The sequence below is a fragment of the Tinamus guttatus genome, unplaced genomic scaffold (genome assembly GCF_059628265.1).
Source record: "Tinamus guttatus ecotype Peru unplaced genomic scaffold, ASM5962826v1 Tinamus_guttatus_pri_ptg000472l, whole genome shotgun sequence".
Lineage (NCBI taxonomy): Eukaryota > Metazoa > Chordata > Aves > Tinamiformes > Tinamidae > Tinamus > Tinamus guttatus.
The window spans coordinates 5,097,647-5,120,944 of NW_028289006.1; the positions used below are offsets into that span (position 1 = coordinate 5,097,647).

General features: G+C 43.4%; 2 protein-coding genes across 2 annotated transcripts in view; one reads left to right on the top strand and one right to left on the bottom strand.

Annotated features, from left to right (window-relative positions):
- Positions 1-14,536, top strand: part of FAM194C (family with sequence similarity 194 member C) — a 32,210-nt gene extending 17,674 nt beyond the window's left edge. Inside the window, exons 10-11 of the mRNA XM_088532951.1 lie at positions 7,009-7,151; positions 14,506-14,536. Coding sequence (XP_088389077.1) covers positions 7,009-7,151; positions 14,506-14,536 — 174 coding nt within the window. The remainder of the gene's footprint in view (positions 1-7,008; positions 7,152-14,505) is intronic.
- Positions 14,537-20,599: 6,063 nt separating this feature from the next.
- The window catches only part of VEZT (vezatin, adherens junctions transmembrane protein), a 44,613-nt gene continuing 41,914 nt past the window's right edge, over positions 20,600-23,298 (bottom strand). Inside the window, exon 12 of the mRNA XM_088532952.1 lies at positions 20,600-21,758. Within this exon, the coding sequence (XP_088389078.1) occupies positions 21,181-21,758 (578 nt within the window). The 3' untranslated portion in view covers positions 20,600-21,180. The remainder of the gene's footprint in view (positions 21,759-23,298) is intronic.

A 23,298-nucleotide genomic window follows, 5' to 3' on the forward strand; every position in this document is an offset into this window, starting at 1 on the left:
TTCAAAATGAAGCACAGTCACCCTCACTGTCTAATGAATCAAAAGCTTTTGCTTAGAAACTTCTAAGGACAGAGCCTATCCTTAATTTCCTACTGAAATAACTATTGTTCAGTTATATAAACACAAGTGTGCTTAAGAAAAAGAATAGATTAAAAAAATAGTTAATTTAAGTTTTAATCAACTTTTTAGGCAAGAAGGAAATGCTGCATGATATTAAACATTTGCTTCGAGGCAGCTTTCTCTGTAGCCTTTTGGATGCCCGGAGGAAATCATTTCCCAGACGCGTGACAGTAACGCGGGCGCTCCCGGGGCAGCCGCTTCTCTCTGATCCTGGCAAGAGCTTCGTGCCCTATGGCCAGGCCCTCCCCTCAGCCGTCCCCTTGGAACGACCCCGGCCAGAGCGGGATTCCTGTGCTGTGGAAATGCTGGAGCGCGGCGTGTGGCAGGGGCGGCACGAGGAAGGGAACATCCTTTTTTTTTTTTTTTTTGCAAAAAAAGGATGTCTTTTCAAAAGCATTGTTTATGTTGAGTTGAAAAAAATATATATACAAACATTCCTGCTGTTGATTTTCCCTTTGCATGGGATTTTCATTCCTCGTATTCCCCAGGTAGGTGCCTTTTTCTGTCCAGTTTACAGAGTCATAATCGTACATTATTTATGAAGAACTTGCTAGGACAACAAACCTAGGAACCCAACAGTAACAAAGCCTGGTGTGTGCACACACATACACACCCACAAACACATGCTGCTGGAAGGCCAGCACATTCCAGTTTAGGAATGAACTTAAAGCTGTATGTCTGCTTTTATCCGTCAGTGCTGCACTAGGTACTGTGCTGGTTAAATACCGTGGCAGCTAGCTGAGGAGGCTGGGGCCGGTGGCTGCATTTCTAGATTTATAACCACCTCTGCAGGGCACAGGCAAGGCAGCAGGTTTTGACTTCAGCCCCTGAGGCTGGATCCTCTGTTTATCCCGGGGAACAAGAGCAAATGTAACCAGCCTCCAGCAAGAGGCTGCACATCTCGCTTGTGCCACTGGTGACCGTCTGCTAGGTGTCAAACAGGAACAAGTCCCCCAAATAAGAAAGAAAATCAGTGGAAGAAAAATAAAGGGGAAACAAAGCGGAAACAGGATGAAATTGACCCTTATCAATACCAGCTGGATATACCTGTGCTGGTGAAATTAAAACAGACCTAAAAGCAGAGTGCCAGGCACAGATGTAAGGCCTCGCATGAAGTGCAGCAGAACCTACATATTCCATCTGCAGCGTGTGAGCATGCAGCACAGCTCCAGAAACCCCAGTCTGTGCTGAACCTCTCCCAAACTCCTCCACATTCCCACGCACCCAGCCAGAGTTCTGGGATTCGGGTTTGAGACGGGAGAAGCAACACAGATTCCATGAAATCCACCAGCGGCTTGGGTGTTGCTGTTCCCAGATGCCAGGGATCAAGAGCACTGACACAGTGTAATGAGGGGCAGCACACATTTCCAGGTTACACTAACCATCTGGGTGAGAAACTTCACACATGAGGCTTCTGTGATTCCTGTCCCTTGAAGAGGGGCTTACTGCCCTGAAAATGTGAGGGAAAACCTGCCAGCTCATTTCAAGATCCAAAACCTTTTAAAGGAACACTGGATCCTATAACTGCATTTGCCCTGCAGCTGACTAAAGCCCTGCCAACTTCTTAAGTGCAATCATTACGATACAAGCTGAACAGTTTGAGCTGATTCTGCAGCTCATCAACCACATGAAAGGAATTAATTCTATTTCAGGCCATTCATTGAGTTTGGACTTCTTCAGATTGAAGAGCTGAATGGGAGTCTCCTGAGAATACCATTCAGCATTATTTCTGCCCTTTTCTGCTGCAGATTATCGAGATGACAATGTGGGTTCTTTAGTCTTTTTTTTTTTTTTCCAGTAAATGTAATGCTCAGATAATGAGCCCAGGATGTGGAATCCTCTGTTAATGCATAGAGGTCAAGGACTATGCAAAATGCTTGCACTGTTTTCTGCTTGTTAAAAGCTATTGCAGACTGCCCTTAAGCAGGAATTTACAGGACAGTCGGGCTCGACGCTGCTTCTGCTTCTTTGACTAGGGCTGCCTGTCTGTTCAGTGCGCGGCGATGATTTTGCTGTTTGTGTGTTAACGATTCCAGTGCTCATTATCTCTTTCCATATTCAGCCAAGGAGCCATCAGACAATACCAGGTTTTTGCCACTGCCATCTAACTGAACTAGCCACTCCTGTGTTTGGTAGTCCCTTTGGTTAGGCAGACCTTCTGCAATGATAGTTCTTAAGTCCTTCATAGTCCAGGAACAACCTCTCTTGCTGTTCACCTGCTCTCAAAGACTCTCAGTGATGGAGAAGCCCCTGTCTCCACACAAAATACAACCTAATGCTTTATACTTGCATTGCTTGATAGCTTTTCCTATTTTTTTTTTTTTTTGTTCCTACAGCTAAAGCCTATTACTTCTTGCTCTGCTTACCATAGACATAGAAAACAGACTGATCTTCTCTTTCTGGAGCAGGTCATATAAAGATCTTTGTGTCCCTTCTGTCTCCCATAACTATAATCCCACACTCCTACATCACTTATATGTATTAAACAAATACAGTTTATATCACCTTTCTTTGTGGGGCATATTTTTTTGAGTTCTGTTAATTCCCATTGTTTTCCTGCAGTTTCATTCTGGCTGATCAGCACCTGGACGTTCCAGCACCACTGAGCTTGCAACTTAGACTTCATATTTCACAGGTCAAATTCCTATCTGTACATCCCACAGTGATGTAAAAGTTGTATGTCACCATCAGCACAGACAATCCATAACCAGAAAAGAACATTTCAACTATCTTGTTTGCAGACCAGCAGCCCAAGAAGGGTGGTATTACAAAATCCAAAAGAATAAGAAAGCTTCCATTAAATATATTTAAACTCTGGAGTTTCAATTTAAGGGAACTTTAATGTGGCCAAATCTTTTTTTTTTTTTTTTTTTTAAAACTTCTGCATCCAAAAGCACATGCACATATACATGTGACCCTGCTGCGTTGCATCTCTAAGAGGCAGTCTGGATCAATGGAATTGTTTCCATAACACGAACATGGGAAAAATGATAATCTGTGTATACTCCTAGGCGGAAGGAGGAAGAAAATTAACGCAGAGAATGATTGTCTCGGTCAAAAAAAGCAGGACAAAGAGAATTTCTGATGACTCAGAAGACAGCCCCACATTACTCCTTCAGTCAGCTGGAAGGATGCAGAAAGGGCAAGTATGGGCTGAACTCCCACCACCACCTCTGTACATTGCTTAATGCCCGTGTTCAGTACCTAAAATTCACCCGTCTCCAAAAGGTTAAAAGTAGCCAGAACTCGCTGTATGTTCTGACATATTCCTGCTCTAAGTTCAGAATTTTATTAGCATTAATGTTCATCTTTGACCTTTCACCTTTCTATTTGGCAGAATTAGTCAGGGAGAAGGAAATACTCCTCTTTGCCCTGGCTTGCTTGTTATGACTCCCTCAAGAATTTCAGTCTGAGGCCATTTGCCAGAACTATGTTTAGCGCAGAGTAAGAAGAACATTTCCCCCTCAAAATGCCGCCGTCCAAATTTATGTCTTGGCTTTCACCAAATACTCATATTTTTTAAGGCTTTGGATTAAATTTACCCCCCTAGGGCTAAATAAACTTTGCTCTACCTGTTTAGGTTGAGAAAAATTTGCCTTCAGTGCTAATGCATAATTTTATTCTATAAACCCCTGGGGTTTTAGGAGTGAGCCAAGCCAGAAAGACACTCCATAGAAGATGCAATTCTTATTCATACTATAAAATAGCCAGCCTCTGAAAGTCACATTGCACAGGCCATCAGCAGAGTGACAGGAATTTGAAAAGCACCGGAGAGCAGAGTGGTAACATTTATGCAATCTGCAAGCAAAGCAAAGATAAGCGCAGTCTAACTTCATGCTTGAAGGCACAAACTGATTGCTTGTGCTGTGGGCAATAATGAAATCCCTCCGTGTCCTCACGCCACAGAATCGGCCAGGTGACTTGCAATTAAAAGGGCTACTTTTATCTGAGAGGAATGGTGATTGCCAGAGGCAGCCCACTGACGTGTATTCCCTCAGAAATGTTTCAGTGCATCTGCTATTAATGCATGAGATCATCTTTGACCCCTTCTATCAGCCTGTTCATTTTGTACCGTTAGGGAAAACACACGTGTCAGAGAAGGTCACTGTTCCTGCGGGCAATGCTGCTGTGGCAGAAGGTTACCTCCCTATTTACGGGTTGCAATTTTCATCATTAGCCCGCTGAAAGAGCCAAAGCTCCAAAAGTCGTACCCGAACTCGTATGTATCTCACTGCATTTTGGCGGCAGAGCGATGCCAGTGGTAAACGGGCCAGTATGACAGGAAGGTTGTGTGTTGCTTCCATACCAATTTGGCAGCAAAAGGCACTTAAATTCAAACCTAAGGGCTTGAAACAGCAAGAAGAAACTAATTTATGTATGAAGAACCCAAAGACTGGAGTAGACCAGAGAACAGTGACAAAATCAAAGCACAGATTCCCAGCCTGTGGAGCAGAAGTAGTAAGCTGAGCTACAAGTGGCTGAAAATTTCTTCTCTTACTCTCCGTGACCCACCCTAAACAAAGAAAGAACATGCAGGAACAAGGAAGGACAAGAGAGAAATAGGGGACACATATATATGGGACAGACTGGTTGTCAGATCAGAAGAATAGTGAGAAGTGTGACTGGGTAGAGGGAAGGCGAGCCCAATCGGAGAGTCAGTTACGGAAGCAAGATAGGTACTGCCATGAAAACAAGTAAGAAGCTGGGCAAGAAACACCTATAGATAATGTTTGAGGAAGAAACAGTGATGTTAATAACAACAGGGTAAGGGTAAGGATAAGGAAATACAGAACATTTGCAAGGAGTTTCCTGAAGGAGAAAACACACCATTGTAAGATCTTATGTTAGAGCCAAAGCATCAGTGGCTGCGGCCAGATTTTATTGTCATTTCCATTTGCCAACACGCACCCGGGTTGTGCCCCAAGGAGAGCTTCTGGGATTCCCTTCAGACGATGCTGACACTGCTCGTAGAATATGACTTCAGCAAGAGAACAGAGAAGTGAGAGCCTCTATCACAGTGTGATGGTGCCCATGACTTAAAAAAAATCCTGGTAATCACTTCCAATTCTGCACTCATGTGAGTGCCTCTCTCCAAAACAGCTTTAGCACTTGCAGGTATGTAGAATAATAGGACAAACTACTAGACAGAAAGACGACTGTTTTGCAGTGGAAAAACAGTGCCATCATAATAACTTTACCTATAAAACTGATATAAAATGCTTGATATAAAATGCTTTTTCCCTCCACAGACAAAGCACAGTTCTACACCATGTTCATTACTGGTTACGCTGCAGATGAATACATCTTGGTAAGATGCAGACAGTTTAGTGATCCTCTAGATTTCCTTCTAGTGAATACATCCTTTGTTACTTAAATATGCATTACTCTGAAATATTCAAAAGTCTTGACTTGGAGTCCTGCATGCTGAGAGCTTCTATGACATAAGCCAGATGTTTCTAATTGTGTTACACTGGGAACATCCTACAACACAAGCAGATTTGGATAGGACATCAGCTTCAATGATTCTTACAGCTTGAAATTCAGTGAAGCCAATTCTCCCTTAAACAAAGGTCCCTTTACACTGCCAGAACACAGGCCCTCGTGTCAGGGAGAACTTGGTCCAATAACTCACCATTTTGCTACTGACAGAGAAAAATTTGAGAATACTCTCACCTTCTTTCTTCTTATATATATACTATTTCAACAGGCTTTTCTTCAAGTCCTTATTTTGAGATCATCCATGTATTACATCCATGTGGAACAGACCTTGCAACCTGGGAAACGTATCTGCCTTTTCTTGATTTTGTTCTGGTAATACTGAGGCTGGGAACATTAAAAAAACAAAAGGCTCAACCAGCAAACCCATGCAAAACCAACAGAAATACTCTAAAACTCCAGAAGGCCCCTGTGCTGTCAGCTGTGGAGATCTTGCTGCAAAAGGCATCCCAGGGCTTTGAGACTTCCAGCTTCCAGGACAAGACTGACTTCTAACTCACCTCTTCTGCTGAGGCTGTCCTGGTAATGTAACCAGCTCCAAATGCCATCCTCAGGAAACACATGGATGTCACGTCTTGAACTTTATTTCATAATGAAAAGCAAGTTCAAAACTGAGAAAATAAATACATCTGAAAAATGTTTCTGGATTTTCCTGAAATGGTTCTGAATTAACTTTAGTTTCCTGTTTTACTTTTCCAAGGAGTGAAAATTGCCGAAGGTTCAGATTTTGCCTACATTTTCAACCCTTAGGGCTTTGAATACCAGACCTAATTAATTCCTGCTGATTTAAGTTCATCAAATTACCTTAATCGCCTTGCTTCTCTAAATAGCTGTTCCCTAATGAGTTAGTTACACTACTTAGAAGAGGAAGGTTCATCTCTATTTATAAAAGTTTAGAAGTACGATATCCCATTTCTATCTCTCTTTAAAAAATAAAATGGTGAAAAGTACTAAATTAAAGCAGTGGATACAAAAGAAAAAAAAAGTTTTTTCTATGCCAACTTTATTTGTGTGTGTTCATCATCAAATACGTTATGTTATGCCATGCTATAATTTTCTAAGCTGAAATATTGCCAGGACTGGTGTGGTGGTGGTATGGTGGTAGTGTTTGGCTGTCTGTGAAGCACCAGGCAAAATGCTACATTGTACACTTCCATATGCCATGTTTTAAAATCTTGTGCATAAGAAACTAGAAAAGTATGATTATTTTACTTTTTAATTTCTCAATCAAATATTTTATTTACCAAAATCAGGAAAGATGGAAGCTGCAAGCCATAGTGAGGTTGTAGTCAAGCCACCATTTCTTTTGTTGCTTCCTCAGCTTACCCTCTTCATTTAGCATGAGCAGTTGTTCTTGTCAATTCTGCATTTTTTCTCCATTTTTTTTGACAGATGTACATTCAAGGAAAGCTACTCTTTGCCAACTACATTTTCAATGGATACAGCAAATCAACCGAAGACCTTCAGAAACAAATAGCAAGGACAAGGAGTGATTACCGCATGGGTTACTATCTTCCGAGCAATTTCAGGTTCAGGTATTTTACCTTCAGTGATCCTGGTGTTTAATCACTTCATTATGAGGCTTTTGGCTTCTTTGCTGAGTATTTAGAGGAACAGGGACAAGTGAACAAGGACAGTGGTCTCCCCATCCCAGTAATCTTGTTTGTGGAGCATTCACAAATTATCCTGTGTGGTCCTCCTGTCTTGTTCGGCAGTTAGGACTGTCTAACCCCAACTCTGCTCAACTACAGACCCATTTTGAGCAAGAAGGAAATAAAAAACAGGCAAAGATCTTGGGCACATCACCAATTTCCCTTTGTAACAGGTCTGACTAAGACCTGGTTCTTTTAAATATGGTTCTGCCGTATTTACCTTTTTGGCACTACCTATAAAAATTGAAGCTGAAATTAATAGACCAATTGCTTAGCAAGGAGCTATCTGGCTACTAAGTCCTTCGTTTAGATCATAGCTACAGGGGAGAAACGTTAGCTGCATGAGCTGGGGCAAGAGCGGTGGAGGGCTGAACCACTCGCAGCTGTGTGCTGCGGTCCAGCCCATGGAGAGGCCTTGCGAGGAGCTAGAGCAAACGCTGCCACAGCTCCCTCCTCTGCACAAACTGCCAAAGCAGAGACAGAGGCAGGGCAGACAGGGGAAACAGCTGCAACTTTTGCAATGTTATTTATCACCCAGCTTTTGGGATCCATGTTATTATTGGTAATTTACTGGTTCTGCAAACCTATAACAAAAGCAGAGCCTCAGAGTGCCTGGTGTGGATGCAGAGGCAACCGTGTTCCGCTACTGATATAATCGATGCATCTTGCAGGGTGTGAGGGTGATCTGAAAAGCTGCTCTTAGCAGCTGAAGAGCAGCTGAACATCAGTGATAGCAAAGAAGACCACAGGCTATAGCCCAAAGTGAGGTGTGCAGCCTTTTGCTGAGGTGCTCTTGGCCAGCTTTGACAGGTCATGGACGGTCTGCTCCTTTCTTGCATTTCTCTTTAGCATGTGAAACCAATAACTCACGCTTATTATAAGCACTGGGGGAGAACAGCTCGTTATTAAAGTTACTTTTCTTTTCTGAATGAGGCTTGTCACTTCATGTGTACACACAAAAATTACTGGAGTTGTAGAGAAGACAGAGAAGACAAGGGTTAAATACAGCAAGCAATGAACAGTAGCATTTTCAAATGCATTAATTATTGTCTTACCTTGGTTTCCCTCAAAGTCAGTGGCAAATTCTCTTGATTGGAGTGAGGACATCCATGTTGAGGCGGAATGCTTTTGTAAATCCCTCCTGGAGTGACTGGAAAGGCTGCACTAGCCCATGGAATTCCCTCTTTATGTCCTCTACACTAGAATTTTCCTAAACCTTTCCCACTGTAGCAGCATCCCTAATGCAACTTGATAAGTTGTACGAACAGGCACAGGGAGCCAGCTATTCCTGAATATTCTCTAACCTAAGAAATTTCACATCTGGTAAGAGCTGGGGCTGCTCTACAGGTGCATTTCTTCTCCTTGCTACCACAGCACCGTGACAAGATATCCCTAAATGCTACCACTGGGATTGTCTTTAGGTTGTTTACACACAAGCTGTGAACACATAAGCAAGCGGAAAGCAGCCTTAAAGACCAAGAGAGTGATGAGGACCCCATGAGAAGACCAAGGCAACACGACTATTTGCATGTGCTACTGTAAATATAGAGGGAGTGCTAATGAAATGATTAATTTTATCCTCAAAGAAGTGTCTTCTTACAGAGGGAAGAGTAGGTTTACCAACCACTGATACTCCTGATGTTTTCTGTCTCACCAGCCAATCTCCCAAATTCAAAAGGTGAGAGATGCTCAGATGCTAGGTGCATGTGCCTCTTCTGATCCCTTTCTTTATTCTAGTGCCTTGGGCCCACGGTAGTTGAGCTTTGCAGTCTTTCCTTCCTCATACCAGGCTGTGGAGAGACTGATACTGGCAGGGCAGCTTTAAGGCAAGGGAGATCCTGCATTGCTAAATGGGGACTAGCATCAATGAAACACTGAAGATCTGGCTTTTAGCCTGGAGGATACAGAAATGGTAGTACTTTCTTTATCCGCTCGTGGAGTGATTTCTTGGCACTTTCTTGTCCATAAAGGAGCTGCTTCTCCAATGGCTGGAAGCAAACAGCTCCTACCGAGCTCCTGCTGGCCCTTCCTCAGTTTTTCTCCTTCATCTCCTTCATCATCATCACAGCAGATAGAGTTTTAGATGTTACGTTTACTTAGGGGTTTGCAACTGTTTTTCCCTGTTCCTTTTGCACTGGTGGAAAACTGCCAGTTACTCCTAGCAATACCTTCTCTACCTGGTTAGGTAGACCTTAGTGAAGCCAATGTAATTTGCAGATGAAGGACACCCCATGTATGTCCTGGCATTCACAGTAGCCATTCCTGTCATGAACATGTCTTGTCTTGTGCTGTAAAGAAGGCTTTAGCCAAAGGGGAAGTTTCTTACCTCTTCAGCAGTTCATGCAGGCAGACAGCAGCCTCCTTCCTGCTGGCTGAGTGACTGTAAATGGCCTGGTAAGTGGCATCAAACGCAGCCTGCCTTAGCAGGCAGTTGTAGCCAAAAAAAAGTTGCATTCCACTTTAAATTAAAGCGCTCAATAAAAGCAGATTTTTCTAGTACCCCAGGCAGAAAGTCCAGACAAAGGGATCATCTCCCACATCTATTTGATGAAGCATTTTTAAGTTGCCAAATGTTTGTCCTTTGAAAGGGTAAATGTATAAAACAGCATGTTCTCTTTCTTGTGAGGAACCTGGAGGTTCAGCTCTTACTCCTGCTTATAGTTTATTGGAATTTGCCAATAAGAGAAAAAGAATAAAATGAAGCTTGCAGAGAAGAATGTGGGAAGATCCCCTTCTAGAATGCAGGACCAGGCCAAGCACACCGGGTTCACACAGGTCTTCTAAAAAACAGAAGTATTTTCTTATGGCAGCATCAGTGCTTTTCATAGGGAGGAAAAAGAAAGCACCATCACTTCAGCTGCATGTGTAGCAGACCAAGTAGTTTTTAACTTCCTGAAGGATGTCCACAAAATGGTTTTGAACCACAACAGACAGCGGGCTTCAGGTATGAAAGAAGGTGACACCTTTCAGCTCTCTTTCTGTCCTCAATTTATCACCCAGAGAAAACTGGGGTTTCTACACATTTCTGAACGTGCAAGATAAGGACAGAGACCTCAGGAGAACTAAATGCCCTAATTTGAAGGCCACATCTCTAGAAACAAGGTGCCCTTAGATTCCTTTTCCAAATCTTTCCTTGAAATCTGCGCTCTCATAAGCTTCTAAGCACATATCAGGAGAAACACTCATGCAAGGCACTTACAGATTTTCTCTCTCAGTACATTTTTCTGTATATTGTCCATTTATTTTTACTGGTAGCATCCCATGATCCCTCACATGTAACTTTCTCGCTGTCTTAGTGCCCAGTATGCTCCAAGCAGCCCTAGGGACTCTTAAAACGGCAGAGTAGCAGTTGCAGTATTACTGGTTATATGTTGGGATTGGTGGAAGAACATCATAAAGAGAGCTGAAAGATGGGCTTTCAACAGATGGGGTTCCCTCATATGGTACAAGTATTTGCTCTATAAAGCAGCACAGTAGAAAGATGAGAAGAACAGGTTTTAATGAGGGAAAGGAGAAATATAGCAGTACAGGCAATACAAAAAGTACACAATATAACACAAGTGTCTAATAAATTAGCAGAGAACTTGAGAAACAGGAAGAAAGTTTCAGACGGCTAAAGAAAGAGAATTGCTCAAAAAGATACAATCTTAAGTCTTCATAGATATATATATATATATACATTCTTGGCAGTATAGGAAACGTACAGTTCTTACATAGAAAATACTGACTGTCTGAAGTGGTAGTATCACTTCCTGAAGAATATTTGCATATGGTACATGAAGAATACACCCAGGCAATTTAGCAGTCAAAAACTCTCCAAGAAGTGAAGAAAATCATTACAGACCCTTCTCAGTAGACGGGCTTCCCTTTCTAACAGCAGCAATTGCATCTGCTCAGTGTTCAATATGAAAAACAAACAAACAAAAACCAAAAAAAAACTTGAACCAAACAAATCTGGAAATAGCAAAACATAAACAAGATTTTTCTACTGTACAACAAATTATGCACCGATAGGCAGCAAGGTTCAATACATCAAAATACCCCTGCCTCACCAAGCTGCCCCCTGCCTTTCAAGATTAAATGATTTCCCCTCTTCCCCAGTCATATCCAAGCTTTTCTTCCTGATGATATGAATTAAGAGGGATGAGCAAGTGACATCTAAGTAAGAAGAGGGATCAACAGCTGTTACCCTTAATGGCAAGACAGGGAGAGCGAACAGGAAGAGGAGTCTGATACTGGGTACCGATCACAGCTCCTAACAGCAGCAGTCTAAGAACTATGAGGGAGTCACAAAGCTTTGGATAAAAGGAGCCAGTTTGCCCTGTCACCCTTATTTTAGTGCTTCAGAGCAAATCTATTCCTTAGGAATCTGTCAGTGAGGCAATTAGAGCAGTTATCTCCTGCAGAGCACCCAAGATTAGCTCCTAGGCCAAAAATCTACTGCTTCCAGCCTCCTCAGTTGACACATTGTTCTCCCCCTAGACCTCTATGTAGATACTCATGTGATTTTGGTAAGATTTTTGGTGTGAGATTTTGGTAGGAGTTGGTAATGTTTTCACATACAGTAGAGTCCTCTGAGAGACTAAGGGACGATGCAGCCAGAAGCACGCGCCACACTGAAAACTCTTCTTTCTGCAGGCATTGCTTTTATAGACAAGAGCAAACAGTGCCCAATACTGAAGTGCTTGTATGAAAGGGCCACTCACACATGCTGCAGAAACAAACTATTGCCAAGAATGCTTAAAATGAGATGCATCTCCGGGGAAGGTGGAATTACAAATAAACTTCTCTATAAAAGATCAAATGCAGTGCTGATACAGCGCTTCTGGTTCCCTGTAGGAGCATCCCCTCTCCCATTCAATCATTACTATTTGAAGGGCAGATAAATCATATTTGGGCCACCTCGGCAGCTGTCACAAATACAGGATAAGGAGGAAAAAATGATACTTACAGTAGCAAGGGGTAGTTTTATTACAGACGCTAAAGAATCAAAAGGGGTTAGAACTAAATTAGAGAGATCTGAGTTCTGAAATGGAGAAACTCAGCCCGCCTCCCTCCCCAAATAAAAACATTCGTGGTGATGCACATCATCAAACACGCTAAAGAAGGCTTTAGGTCCTGATTCATATGTTTAGGAAAGAAGAAGGAAGTAAAATGGGAAAATAAGGAAAAAGAGAAACAAGAGGGACTGTAAAACGCCACAGGCGGGAAGTGCTGCTGCAAGGAAACAGCTGAAGCCTGTGAATGCAAGTGGTTCGTGTCCCTCTGCTCCTACCTGTATCTGGCGCCAAACATTAATTCCTGGAGCCTTCCCTGGGCCAGGCTGCTTTAAGCACTGCCGATGTGAACCCGCTCAAGGCCGATCTGATCAGCACGGTGCCTGGCAGGTTGGGTGCAAGCCGCACGGCTACCAGGATGAACGCGAGGGGCTTCACCTGTGCAAGGCGCGTGTGCCCTGAGAACCGGCAGCTGAAAGAGACTGACATGGTGCAGAGCATAAAGGCACAGACCTGGAGATGGGCTGACACAGAGCGGGATGTCCCAGCACAGCAGGACTGAGTCTGTGGAAAAAAACACGGAGATAAAATATTTGTTTTATTCCTCTTCTGAAGACTACTGGTCTGGTGCGCACTTCCTGTCTCCACACCAGAGAGACACTGTGGATCTTTCCTGGTACTTGTGAACTTCGGAGTATCGCATGAGATCTCCCTCTGCGGCCCTGCCAGGAGCTCGCGCTGGAGCTTGCTCTCGGAAACACTGCCTCTTCACTTACCTTCCATTTATAACTAAATGACAGCATCCTAGCCAGGCCCCTCGCTTTCACTGTGGTTTCCTTGGCAAGCCATACTGCCCTACGGCCCTATTTGCAAAAATGGTGGGGGACATGTATATGTTTCTGTGTTTAAGATAGGACAGAAGGGCTCACAGGCACTGGCAGCAGCTCCAGTGCAAAGGCGCTGTACGAGGAAACAAGGTGCAGCAGCTCTTCTAGGTAAGGGTGTTAAATCAGGGCGCATTTTAAATACCTCCATTGAACATACATGGTACAACAGCATTCAGCTCTCTTGTCACTAGATAACTATCTAATTAAAAGTAAGTTTGTATTTAGCTCCTGAGTAAATAACTGAAGTTTGATATGCAAAAAACACAGTCTGTTTGCCAGGGAAGGTTTTCACGGTGACACCTGGCACTGTGCATGTACAACAAAAATGAAGGAAAAATAAACAAATAGCAGAAAACCAGAATTACAGAAACCCTTTGGATGAAAATTAAGACACAAACCCTTATTACTGTTCAATAAAAATTGGAAAGGAGGAGATCGAGCAGCAGGAGATCGATTCTGTGTTCTGAAAACACAGGCTCTTTGAGAGTGGGGAAGGTTTAAGCCCAACTGCTCGTGCCCACAGGTCCTAAGGCTTAAGGCTGGGCAGCTGCTGTGGTTGTAAGAAAACAAACAAACAACAACAACAACAAAAAAAAACAGAACAAAACTGGAAGTTTGAAAGATACCTTCAGAGACATCAAATCTAGTTCCCTGTTCTCACAGGCAATCAGCCTGGTATAATTCTTTCCAGAAATGGTTAAACCAGAAGGGCCTCTCTAGCCCATGTGTGTCCAGGTCCAGGATTTTTCGGTGTGGCCACTAATTCTTTTGTTTCTATTGGAAACTTCATTACCTGGTACCTTGTAAGACAGTAAACCAGGAAGGAAAACTAAAAAGAGTTTGGCTTGTATAGCTTACAAAGAAGGCAACATAGAGAAAATACATTTACAAGTGTGAGTGCAAGTGACATAGATGCCTGCAGTAGAGGAAGGCAGAGCCAATGTCTAAAGAGCACCTTAAGGCTTCCTGTTCCTGTACAAGTTTCCCTCTGCACAAATCCATGGGGGCCAGACCTCTACCACCTGCCAGGCCTGGGACACTAAGTGTCCTCAGCATCCTGAGCAGCACAGAAGCTGGATGGCCTGAACTCACCCAAGTTTGACCATCTGTGGCTGTGGATGAAAGATCTTGAGGACAATCGATGGATTTCTGGCATTCATCCCGGAGTAAATATGAAATTGTGTAACTAGACATGAAAGGCCTTTTATTTTATTTAAGAAACACACAAATAAAACATGATAAACAGCGGCTCATTTATAGTGACTCCATCCAAATGACACGGATGAATCTCTGTTAGCAATTACTACGGATGCGTGATTTTAAGCACGGACTTTTCTCTTTTTGTTTGTTTAGGAACAGACCTCTTTTTGATAGCAAGAGCTGAAGGAAAGCATTGGTCACTTTCTATTTGGACACTTGAAGTTGTTCTCTGCTCTCTTCCCTGCAGCTGGAGGTCAGGTCTTTAAATATTAAGATCTGTGCATGAGTCAGGCCAACAAATAACATAACTATCTGGGGACGCTGTGCTACAATTGTGATTATTTCTAAAACATATCATGTTTTTCAGTAATCCAGAAATGCTTATAAAACAGACAGAAAGAAAAAGGTGGTATAAATTTGAGTTGCAGGATGTTATTCGTGTTTTGGTGTCCGTCTTCTGTTTCAGTTCTCTGTGGGATAGCTTGCAGTTAGTATGCTAAATCACGTGATCTTGAGAAATTCAACATACATTTCTAAACCTATTCATTCAGTGCCGAAAGGTACGCAAGAATCAAGTTGTGCTAAAAACATGTAAGAAAAAAAGGTATTATTTTAAAATCGGAACTGCACCCGGGAGCAGTGATAAAGGCAAAGAACTGTGGGTGTCACAGAGACCAGAAGGGTAAAAAAAAAAAAATACCAGAGATCTGCCAGATAATTTGTGTTTTACTGGCAGCACAGTAATCCCTTCCTAGAGACCTTAGACTGAGACACAACAAGTCTTAGACAGGTTAGGCCTGAAGAGCAAAAAATAGGCAAGGGTCAAAATGACTTAGGAAAATGATAAATACTTCACTAACACAAAATATGGAGCTGAGTAAAGTAACATATGGAGTTGAGTTGATCCTGCTTCAGCACGGATGCTAGTGAGGTACTTGTCAGCATGGAAACAGTAATGATATAATTGCAAGGGACTTAGAGCTGAGCTACAGCATCCTCCTCGTGCTGGGCACGTAGTCCCTCCCGTCCCCTGCGCCGTCTCGGGTTCTCTCGGCTGTGTGGTCAGGGAGCTGATGGAGCTAAAGAACGGAGGCATTTACAGCCACGGCCAGGCCCTACCTCACTGCGTGGCGGCCAACACCATCCTAAGGGAGGGCCTGGGCCTGCACAGCAGGGACTGCCAGCAGCCAGGCAGCCTGCGGTAGCGGTAGCGTCCCTGGAGCACATCCCCTAAAGGCGACTTCCCCGTGAGGCCCTACGAATAAAAGCTGAGAAGTTACAAAGGTCGGGATATGCTGATCACGTTTATAAAGGATGCAGTAAAGCACAAGACGCTCCTGGCAGCACTGGCAGGCCCGTGAGCGCCTGGGCCTCTCCTCACACACGGCTCAAGCCGCACCGTTCACCAGGCCTCTGAGTAGGAGCTCTCTTCTCTCCGGCTATCACAAAAATGGACGGTCAGGCCTCAAAGATGGACTGGCTCAGTTTGTTACAGTAACACTATCTTGCCCAAACTCATCTTTAAAAACTTCTGTCTACCCAGTATAAATGCAAGGAGAAAACCCTACAAATGGCATGGGCCATTCAACCACGGTCACCACGTTAGTCCCCTTGTTTGTCTGCCCTGGCTCCTGTCACTCCTTATAAATATTTATCGTTTGTGTCACAGAAACTCCTGTCAGGACCTGCTCCATGAGGCTCAGGTCCACAGCAAAGACTTCTACTTCGTACATCAAAACATGTATGTACAATAAAAACAAACAAAAACCCTAAATCTTGTCTCTATAACTTGAAATACGTTTTAAAAAAAAAGTATACTAAAGCTATCTACTGAGTGGTATATGGGTATCTGACAGGAATTACTGTTAATGTTTTCAATAGGCTTGCTGGTGTGCCCTCTTCATCTTCATGTTTTAGATTTTCATAGGAGTGAAAGTATTCCTGATTTGGTCCCATTCAACCCATATTAAAAAAGCCACTTTGTAACAGACAAAAAAACTCCTTTTGTGTCTCGTCTCCTAAGTTATAGTTGCTTCTTCAGAATTCTGTATTCAGCAAGTGTAAAATGGGCTGAGAGAGCATTCAAACCATGGGGTCCAATTTTATTCTGACAAGCCTGCCTATAGCTTGGAGATGGCCACATCAAGGGTCACACACAATATCTCAACAGTTAGGCTGAGTATCTGCACCTCAAACTACACTGCTGCCCCTCTTCACGAGGCAGAGTTCACAGGTAGAGAGGCACTGCCCCTACCTACGACCCTTGTCTGATTATCTCTTACCATCACAGTACTTTTACCACTCATGTGATTACTGCACAAATTTCCAAGCCAATAAAATCAAAGAGTTTTTTTTTTAATTTTAAAATTCGAGGTGGTAGAATAAAAACATATAGATGAGACTATTAAAGGTCGTGAATATAAGGATGTCTCCAGGCACTTCAAAATTTGCTAAGTCAGCCTTTAGTTTGATCTGTGATATCCATATATCCACTCCCATGATTCTCATGCAACAATATATTTTGATACATGCTTATTCATCAGAAATCAGAACATCTCTGAAAAGTCAAGCTGAAATTTAAACAAGTGTTTTTTGGCATTTCTTGTTTATGTTAGACCAGGTGGCAGCTGTTGGAAGATCATTTTGATTTAACAAGTTCTTGTTTTGTTAGCAAAGAAAAACACTGTCGAACCAAATTCTCCTGACAGTGAATAAATATTTCTCCTCCATCAGACCAAATATTTTCATTTGTCATCTTAGTAGCTGGGGATAAACAAAATCTCAGAAGATTTCTAGATTCCTAGATGAACTCAAAAATGGCTTGGTGCTTTATGGGAGGCGACTATTATCCCTACTCAGGACTGGTGGGGCTGCATCTGGAGTGCTGCATCACCACTTGGGCAGATTTCTAAGGAAAGCATCTGAAATGGTGGAAGAACCCTCTTCTCTGGAAGAACCCATAGACATGGGCTTGTTCAGTTCAGGAAAGAAAAATTTCAAGAAGTTACTGGCTAGTCTCACAGTATGCAAAAGACCGTGATAAGGACGAGCGGGACAAGCAGGAGGCTGCACAGATTTGTGGAAGAAAATTCCCTGGAGGCCCGTTAAGCCGGTGGCCGCCACCACCGTCTTCCGAAGGCCTTGAGCCACAGGCTGCTGGGGACAGGGAGCCGCTGCGGGGAGGAGCCCTGCGCGGGACGAGCTCCTCGGTCCCTCGTGCCCTGCCCTGGGCAGCTGCTCTGCGGCCCCTCACCGTGCCCACGCGCCGCCGCGCTGCCCTCCTGGCGCTCTCTGCGCGGAGACGAGACGCCCAGAGGAGCGCAGCGCAGGGCAGGGCCGGCACGGGCACGTTCTGGCCTGCTGAAGGGCTTGGAACCATCTGCTGCTCCCATTGCATCAGTCTTTCATTTCTGCCAGAATTGAATACGTTCAAAAAAAAGGGTAAAATTAATGTTCTTACTATAGATCTTTGTCCCCATTTGAGTCTTTACCTATTTTTGTAGCTGTAAAATTAAGCAACATAAAAAATGTTAGATTGCAATCCAGTTTGGAAAGCAAACACCATCTTTGGAGTGGCTTGCAGGCAGGTCAGGAGGAGAAGCAATTATATAATATTTAACTGTACAAAACTACTTCTTTCATTACAACTTCACAGAGCTGCTAATTAAAAGTGAATGATGGAAAAGCCATTTACTGTTAGCTCTGCTCTTTGCAAAGAATTTTGGCTGCTGATATCCTTTGGCATAACTCATTTACTGTGGATTTCCTGATTAACACATTTCAAAAAGTTACAAAGTCCTAAGCAGTAAATGCCATGTTTTTACAAAAATCCCTCTCTACATTAGTAAGCCAAAGAATACAAGACAACACTCAGACCTTGACATGCTCAATATATTAATGAAACTCTTTAGTTCTAAAACAAACTATGGTGTGTTTCTCTTATGTATTATTTTAAATGCATAAATAAATGAAGATTGCCAAGAAATCTGTCAGGTTCCTGAAGGAATCTGTAGCACGTGTGCACAGTCCTTTCAGACGACAGCAAGAGAAAATCGGGGTCATGACAGGCTATGTATGTGTAGCTGGAAGCCAGTTCTCAAATCAAGGGGATCGGTGCTTTGTGTGTTGGGGACTGTTAGCCATATTCTTCTGAGGGGAGAATATTAAATAAAAGAGCAGATGACCCCAGGTGCACATATATGTTACAATCTAGACTGGGTTTTATCTACACATAAATCAGTTAAATGGCTTGTAGAGAATCTCTTTTGTTCAAAACAGGATCACAACTTGCTCCAAAAATGCATACTTCGATCATACCCATGTCTAATGTCAAGGCTATAGTTGCACAGCGTGCTGTCTTTGCCACTAACAAACATGTTAGAGAACCTGAACCTCAGCCCTACATCACAGTATGTGCTGTTTTGGGGTACATGCATCATTGAAATAAGATGGAAAAAAAAAAAAGGGGGGTGATGTTTTTACCCTGAGCAGACTCAACGAGCTGGGGGATACCATGGCCACAAAAAGTTGCACGGACTCAGCTGAGGCATGAGAGTGAAGGAAAGACGTGGAGTCTGCCTTGGCAGCAGTACTGCTGCTGCTGCTGGCTGCCAAAAGCTGGGACTGCAATGATACTTCATAACCGAAACTTGATCTTTTTGCAAGCTTTATCGTAGCACTCTATATTACACAGTAAGATTTGGATCCCGTAGGAAAGATGTGGAAGAAAGAAATTTTGGGATACGCAACATTTCATCATGAGATACTGGTGGGTGAGTTAATTGAATTGCACTCCATGTGATACTTATTGACTGACTATACTATTAGGCAGTGAGAACAATTATCTAGGAACAAAAATATCTGGGCACTTAGTGAACTCGGAGATCTCAAGTCAAGCACGAGGAAGACTTCATTTTCAGAAGCACTGGCAGCACTTCAGACACAGACGATTTACCCAAAGCAGTGGTTCTAGACTTCAAAAAAAACCAATTGCTTGACACACAGAAAATAAGGTAGTATTTTGTTTCCTTAGCTTAACTTTTTCGAGCCTAGGGCAAAACAGATTCTGCCTGTAAGGGGACGCTTAGCTATTGTCCATTCAGATATTGAGATTCCAAAGAGCAAAGCATACAATATTCCTGGAGTCGTGTCGAAACGCTCTCTTACCAAAAGCTGTCTGTGAGGGAGAAGACAGACATTACAGTGTCAAAATAAAAATGACTCGCTTCCTTTTCTGTAAGTTATTGTTTACCCAGTTAGGGTCTGTGAAGAAAGCCACGTATTTACCCTCACAGCGTGCCTATGAAATCACTGCTAGAGGAGCAGGGAGCTGAAAGGACGGCCTTGTTTTCCAGCACGAGGTCAAGGGTTCTGCCCCTGCCCTCGCCAGCCGCCCCACGAGGCCCTGGGACAGGCCCTGCTCTGACCCCCACATCCGCACGCTGTTACCCTGCAGCACCGTCGCCTTCGAGGAGGCAATGCCCTCCGGAGCCGCTGGAGCAATTTCCGACGGGAAATTCCCCCAGCTGCAGGCAGGGTACTCCATGCGGAGGGAGCGCGCTCCCACCGCCCAGCGAGGTGAGAGGCGCCTTGTCCTCGCGAGGCAGCGGGGAGCCGCAGCGGCGAGGCCCAGGAAGCAGCTTCTCCCCACAGCAGCGCCACAGAGAGAGACAAAACCCACTTAGCCTCATACCAGGCATGCAGGAGGCTCGGGAGCCAACCAGGCTACGAGGCGCACCTTAGAGATGCCCAGTTCGCGCTCCCTCACGGAGTCCTGGCCACACAGCTTATAGCTGTGATCGAAGGAAGAAGGAAGGAACGCTAGGGAAATCAAACAGGCTCCTCCAACAAAACACTGCACGTGGTAGGAGAAGCTGACCTAGCTGCAAGAAAAATTACTGCAGGACGTAAAAACAAATGTACAATAAACTGTACACCCGGGCAAATAATACAAATCAAACATATTAAGGTTCAATTTACAAAAGGTTAACAAATAATTAATAGCTGTTTTAATAAATTGTTATCTTACTCTCATCTATCATCAACCCAACAGATAAATTCTCGCTGCCTACACTACTTTCTACTGACACGTTTATAGCCCTCTCTAACATATACTTCGTATTTCTCTAACATGAATTACAACATCTTGAAATCATTTATTAACCCTTCATAAAATTCTCAACAAACCTTAATATGAAGGACGACTAACTTTATACGACTGCAGCCCCATACCCCAGGACACATGAAATACTGGCTCTTCCATGTTTTTATTTAAAATTCTACATTTTCCTTGGGAGCATCACTGGCTACAGAATCACAGATGCCTGCGGTGGCTTCGCCAATACCCTGCAGACACAAGAACTGAAACAAAAGTGGTAGCAGCGGATCACAGGGAACAGTTCAAGTTCTTCCAAGAGAAACGTCCTGGCTTCTTTTTTTTGTTGTAACTAACATTAATACCATAACAACACAGTCAGAAAGCAAAAACATAGTCTGTTGAAATTCAATACGTTATTTTTCCTTATTTTTAGAAAACAAAAACAAACACATTGTAATATAAATAAATAAAGGGGAAAATATTTAGGTAAATTCCCAAACCCACCGCTAGGGTCTTCAAGAGGCACCAGCCAACTATTTGTCAGGTGCAACCTAAATTCCTCTTACCTGCAAATTCTCAATATGCTTAAGGTCTTATTTAGTGTACCGTTCTTAGGGAACAAGGCGCATTACATTTAGGTCTCCATTTTTCCACCTAGCATTTTGATCTTCAAACTCCCACCTTAGTTATTTCTATCAAAATCACCTGCTATAGGCCTAAGAAAGTTCAGGTCAGACCTGTACCACTTCTTCATTTTCAGAGCCTCTATCTTCATTCCCACATTCTTCAATCAGGTTTTCATTCTCTTGGATCTTCTCTTCTTCCTCCTCATCCTCCTCATCTCCAAAAGTCTGTTCTTGCATTGTAGTAAAAGTAAGAGACCTGGCAGCAACTTGTGCAGCCAGGCCAGATGTGAAGGTAAAATCTGTTGCTCTGTGGAGCAGCGCCAGCCTCTGCTTGATTTGTGACTGCAGGGCATCCTGCAAGGCCGGCGGCGACACCTCGCCCCCGTCCACCCCGCTCAGCTGCAGCTCTTCTCCGTCCCCTTCGCACTGATATGTTCTTTTCCCAGCCTCTGGAGAAACACCTTCGTTTGTGGTATTGTCTCTGTTTTCCTCCATCTCAGGATCTTCATACAAATACTCTGTCCTGCTCTTATCAGCAGCATTCACTGTTAGCTTCGAGTCCCTTTCTTCAGATTTATCACAACTTTGGCTACAGTCCTGATTTTCTGTAACCGAATTCATAGGTGACTCCATATTATTTAGTAGCTTCAGTGGTTCTACAGGTGACAAGGGTTTCACTGCAGCTTAAAAAGGGGAAAAAATGAAATGATAATAAAAAGTAAGCTGCTAAATATATTTAATCTGTGTTTTTAAAAATGGAGTATTGTAGAATATGTAAGGGACAAAATGGATTAAAACAAACAAACAAACAAAAAACAGTAACAAAAACACAACAACGGAAAACCTAAACTAAATCAGTGTTTTCTAACAAGGAAGCTGAAGCTGGAGGGTGATAGTTACTTGCCTGAACTATCCCTTAGAAGTTACAATGTAAGAGAAGAAGGTGACATTCATGATGTTCAAAATAGCATCGAACAAAGATGATGCAGTCAATGTTAAAATAAAAAAAAAAACAAGTAAAACGGCTTCACTGGATACAGATTTTGCTGCCTTCCTTTTAAACAGCAGTTCACCTAACCCGGCAAAGACAGCTGGTACATGAGCAAGTCCTTAAACGCAATCTCTGAGCTCACACATCACGACATGTACACACAACACGTATTCATACAGGCTCGTAAGGTGTCCTCGCAAATAAAGGGCGGTTTAATTTAGCCTCTCGTGAAGTTAGTAGCAGCAGCCAGTCCCATTGCCAGCAACGGGATGCTTGCCAGGAAGTCTCTCCTCCCAGAGTTAAGGGCTAGTATAACACGGTACAAGCACTTCTTGAAGCCCCGGCGTCTTTCTTTTTAACAAAACGATAGAGGGTCCATTTCCAAGTAAGAGAGTCCCTAAACTGCAGCAGCTCCATTACAGTAGCAGCACGAGCATAAATGAGAGCGGCACCAGCAGATTCCCGAGTGGCATTTCCCTTTCTAATTCCATTCTGACTTTACCCCTGTAAGCAGAGATGAAAATAACTCTGGGAAATACACAAAGTTTTCACTGGAAACAAACTGCATTAGGATTTTTCCATTGCATCCTATTTCGGTAGTGGTTATTTTAGCTGGCTGAAGGCAGCCGCATTGCTGGGGCTGTCACATTGCTAAAGACTTTCACTGGCTCAATGCAAATTGTGGCTGTGAATTTGTACCGTGGGGTTGGTGCCAAAACACCCTGCACTGCAGGAGCACTGCACCAGGCTCATCTCAAATGGAAGGTAGCAGCTCCTTCCCCATCTCAGAAAGAGCCCTGCTGCTTATTTCTGCACACTTGCATGAAGAGGCAGGAACATGCAGGCTAATCTGATCACTGTGGACTCACCTCCGTTACCTGCCTCCTCCCAAGATCCAAAGCCAAAAGCTCTAGAAAGGAAGGGAGATGCACCATTGCTCTGACTGTGCCCTTCCCAGTGCTGGGAGAGCTGGGAAATGGCTGTAGAAGAACTGTTGTATAGACAAGAAGGGAGCGGGGAAGCAGCTGGCAACAACACAGCTATTGCCAAAACGGCTTGATAATGTTTGATGAATGAAAGCCAGATACTAACAATTACTCTTCAAAGTGCTTCCAAGATGCCAAAAGACAAAAAATGAGCTCATCTACAGTCCAATAAACTATCTACTGCCCCAGCTGTAAGCAGTACCACCATCTTGCTGGGCCCAGGCAAATTTACTTCAGTTGGATACT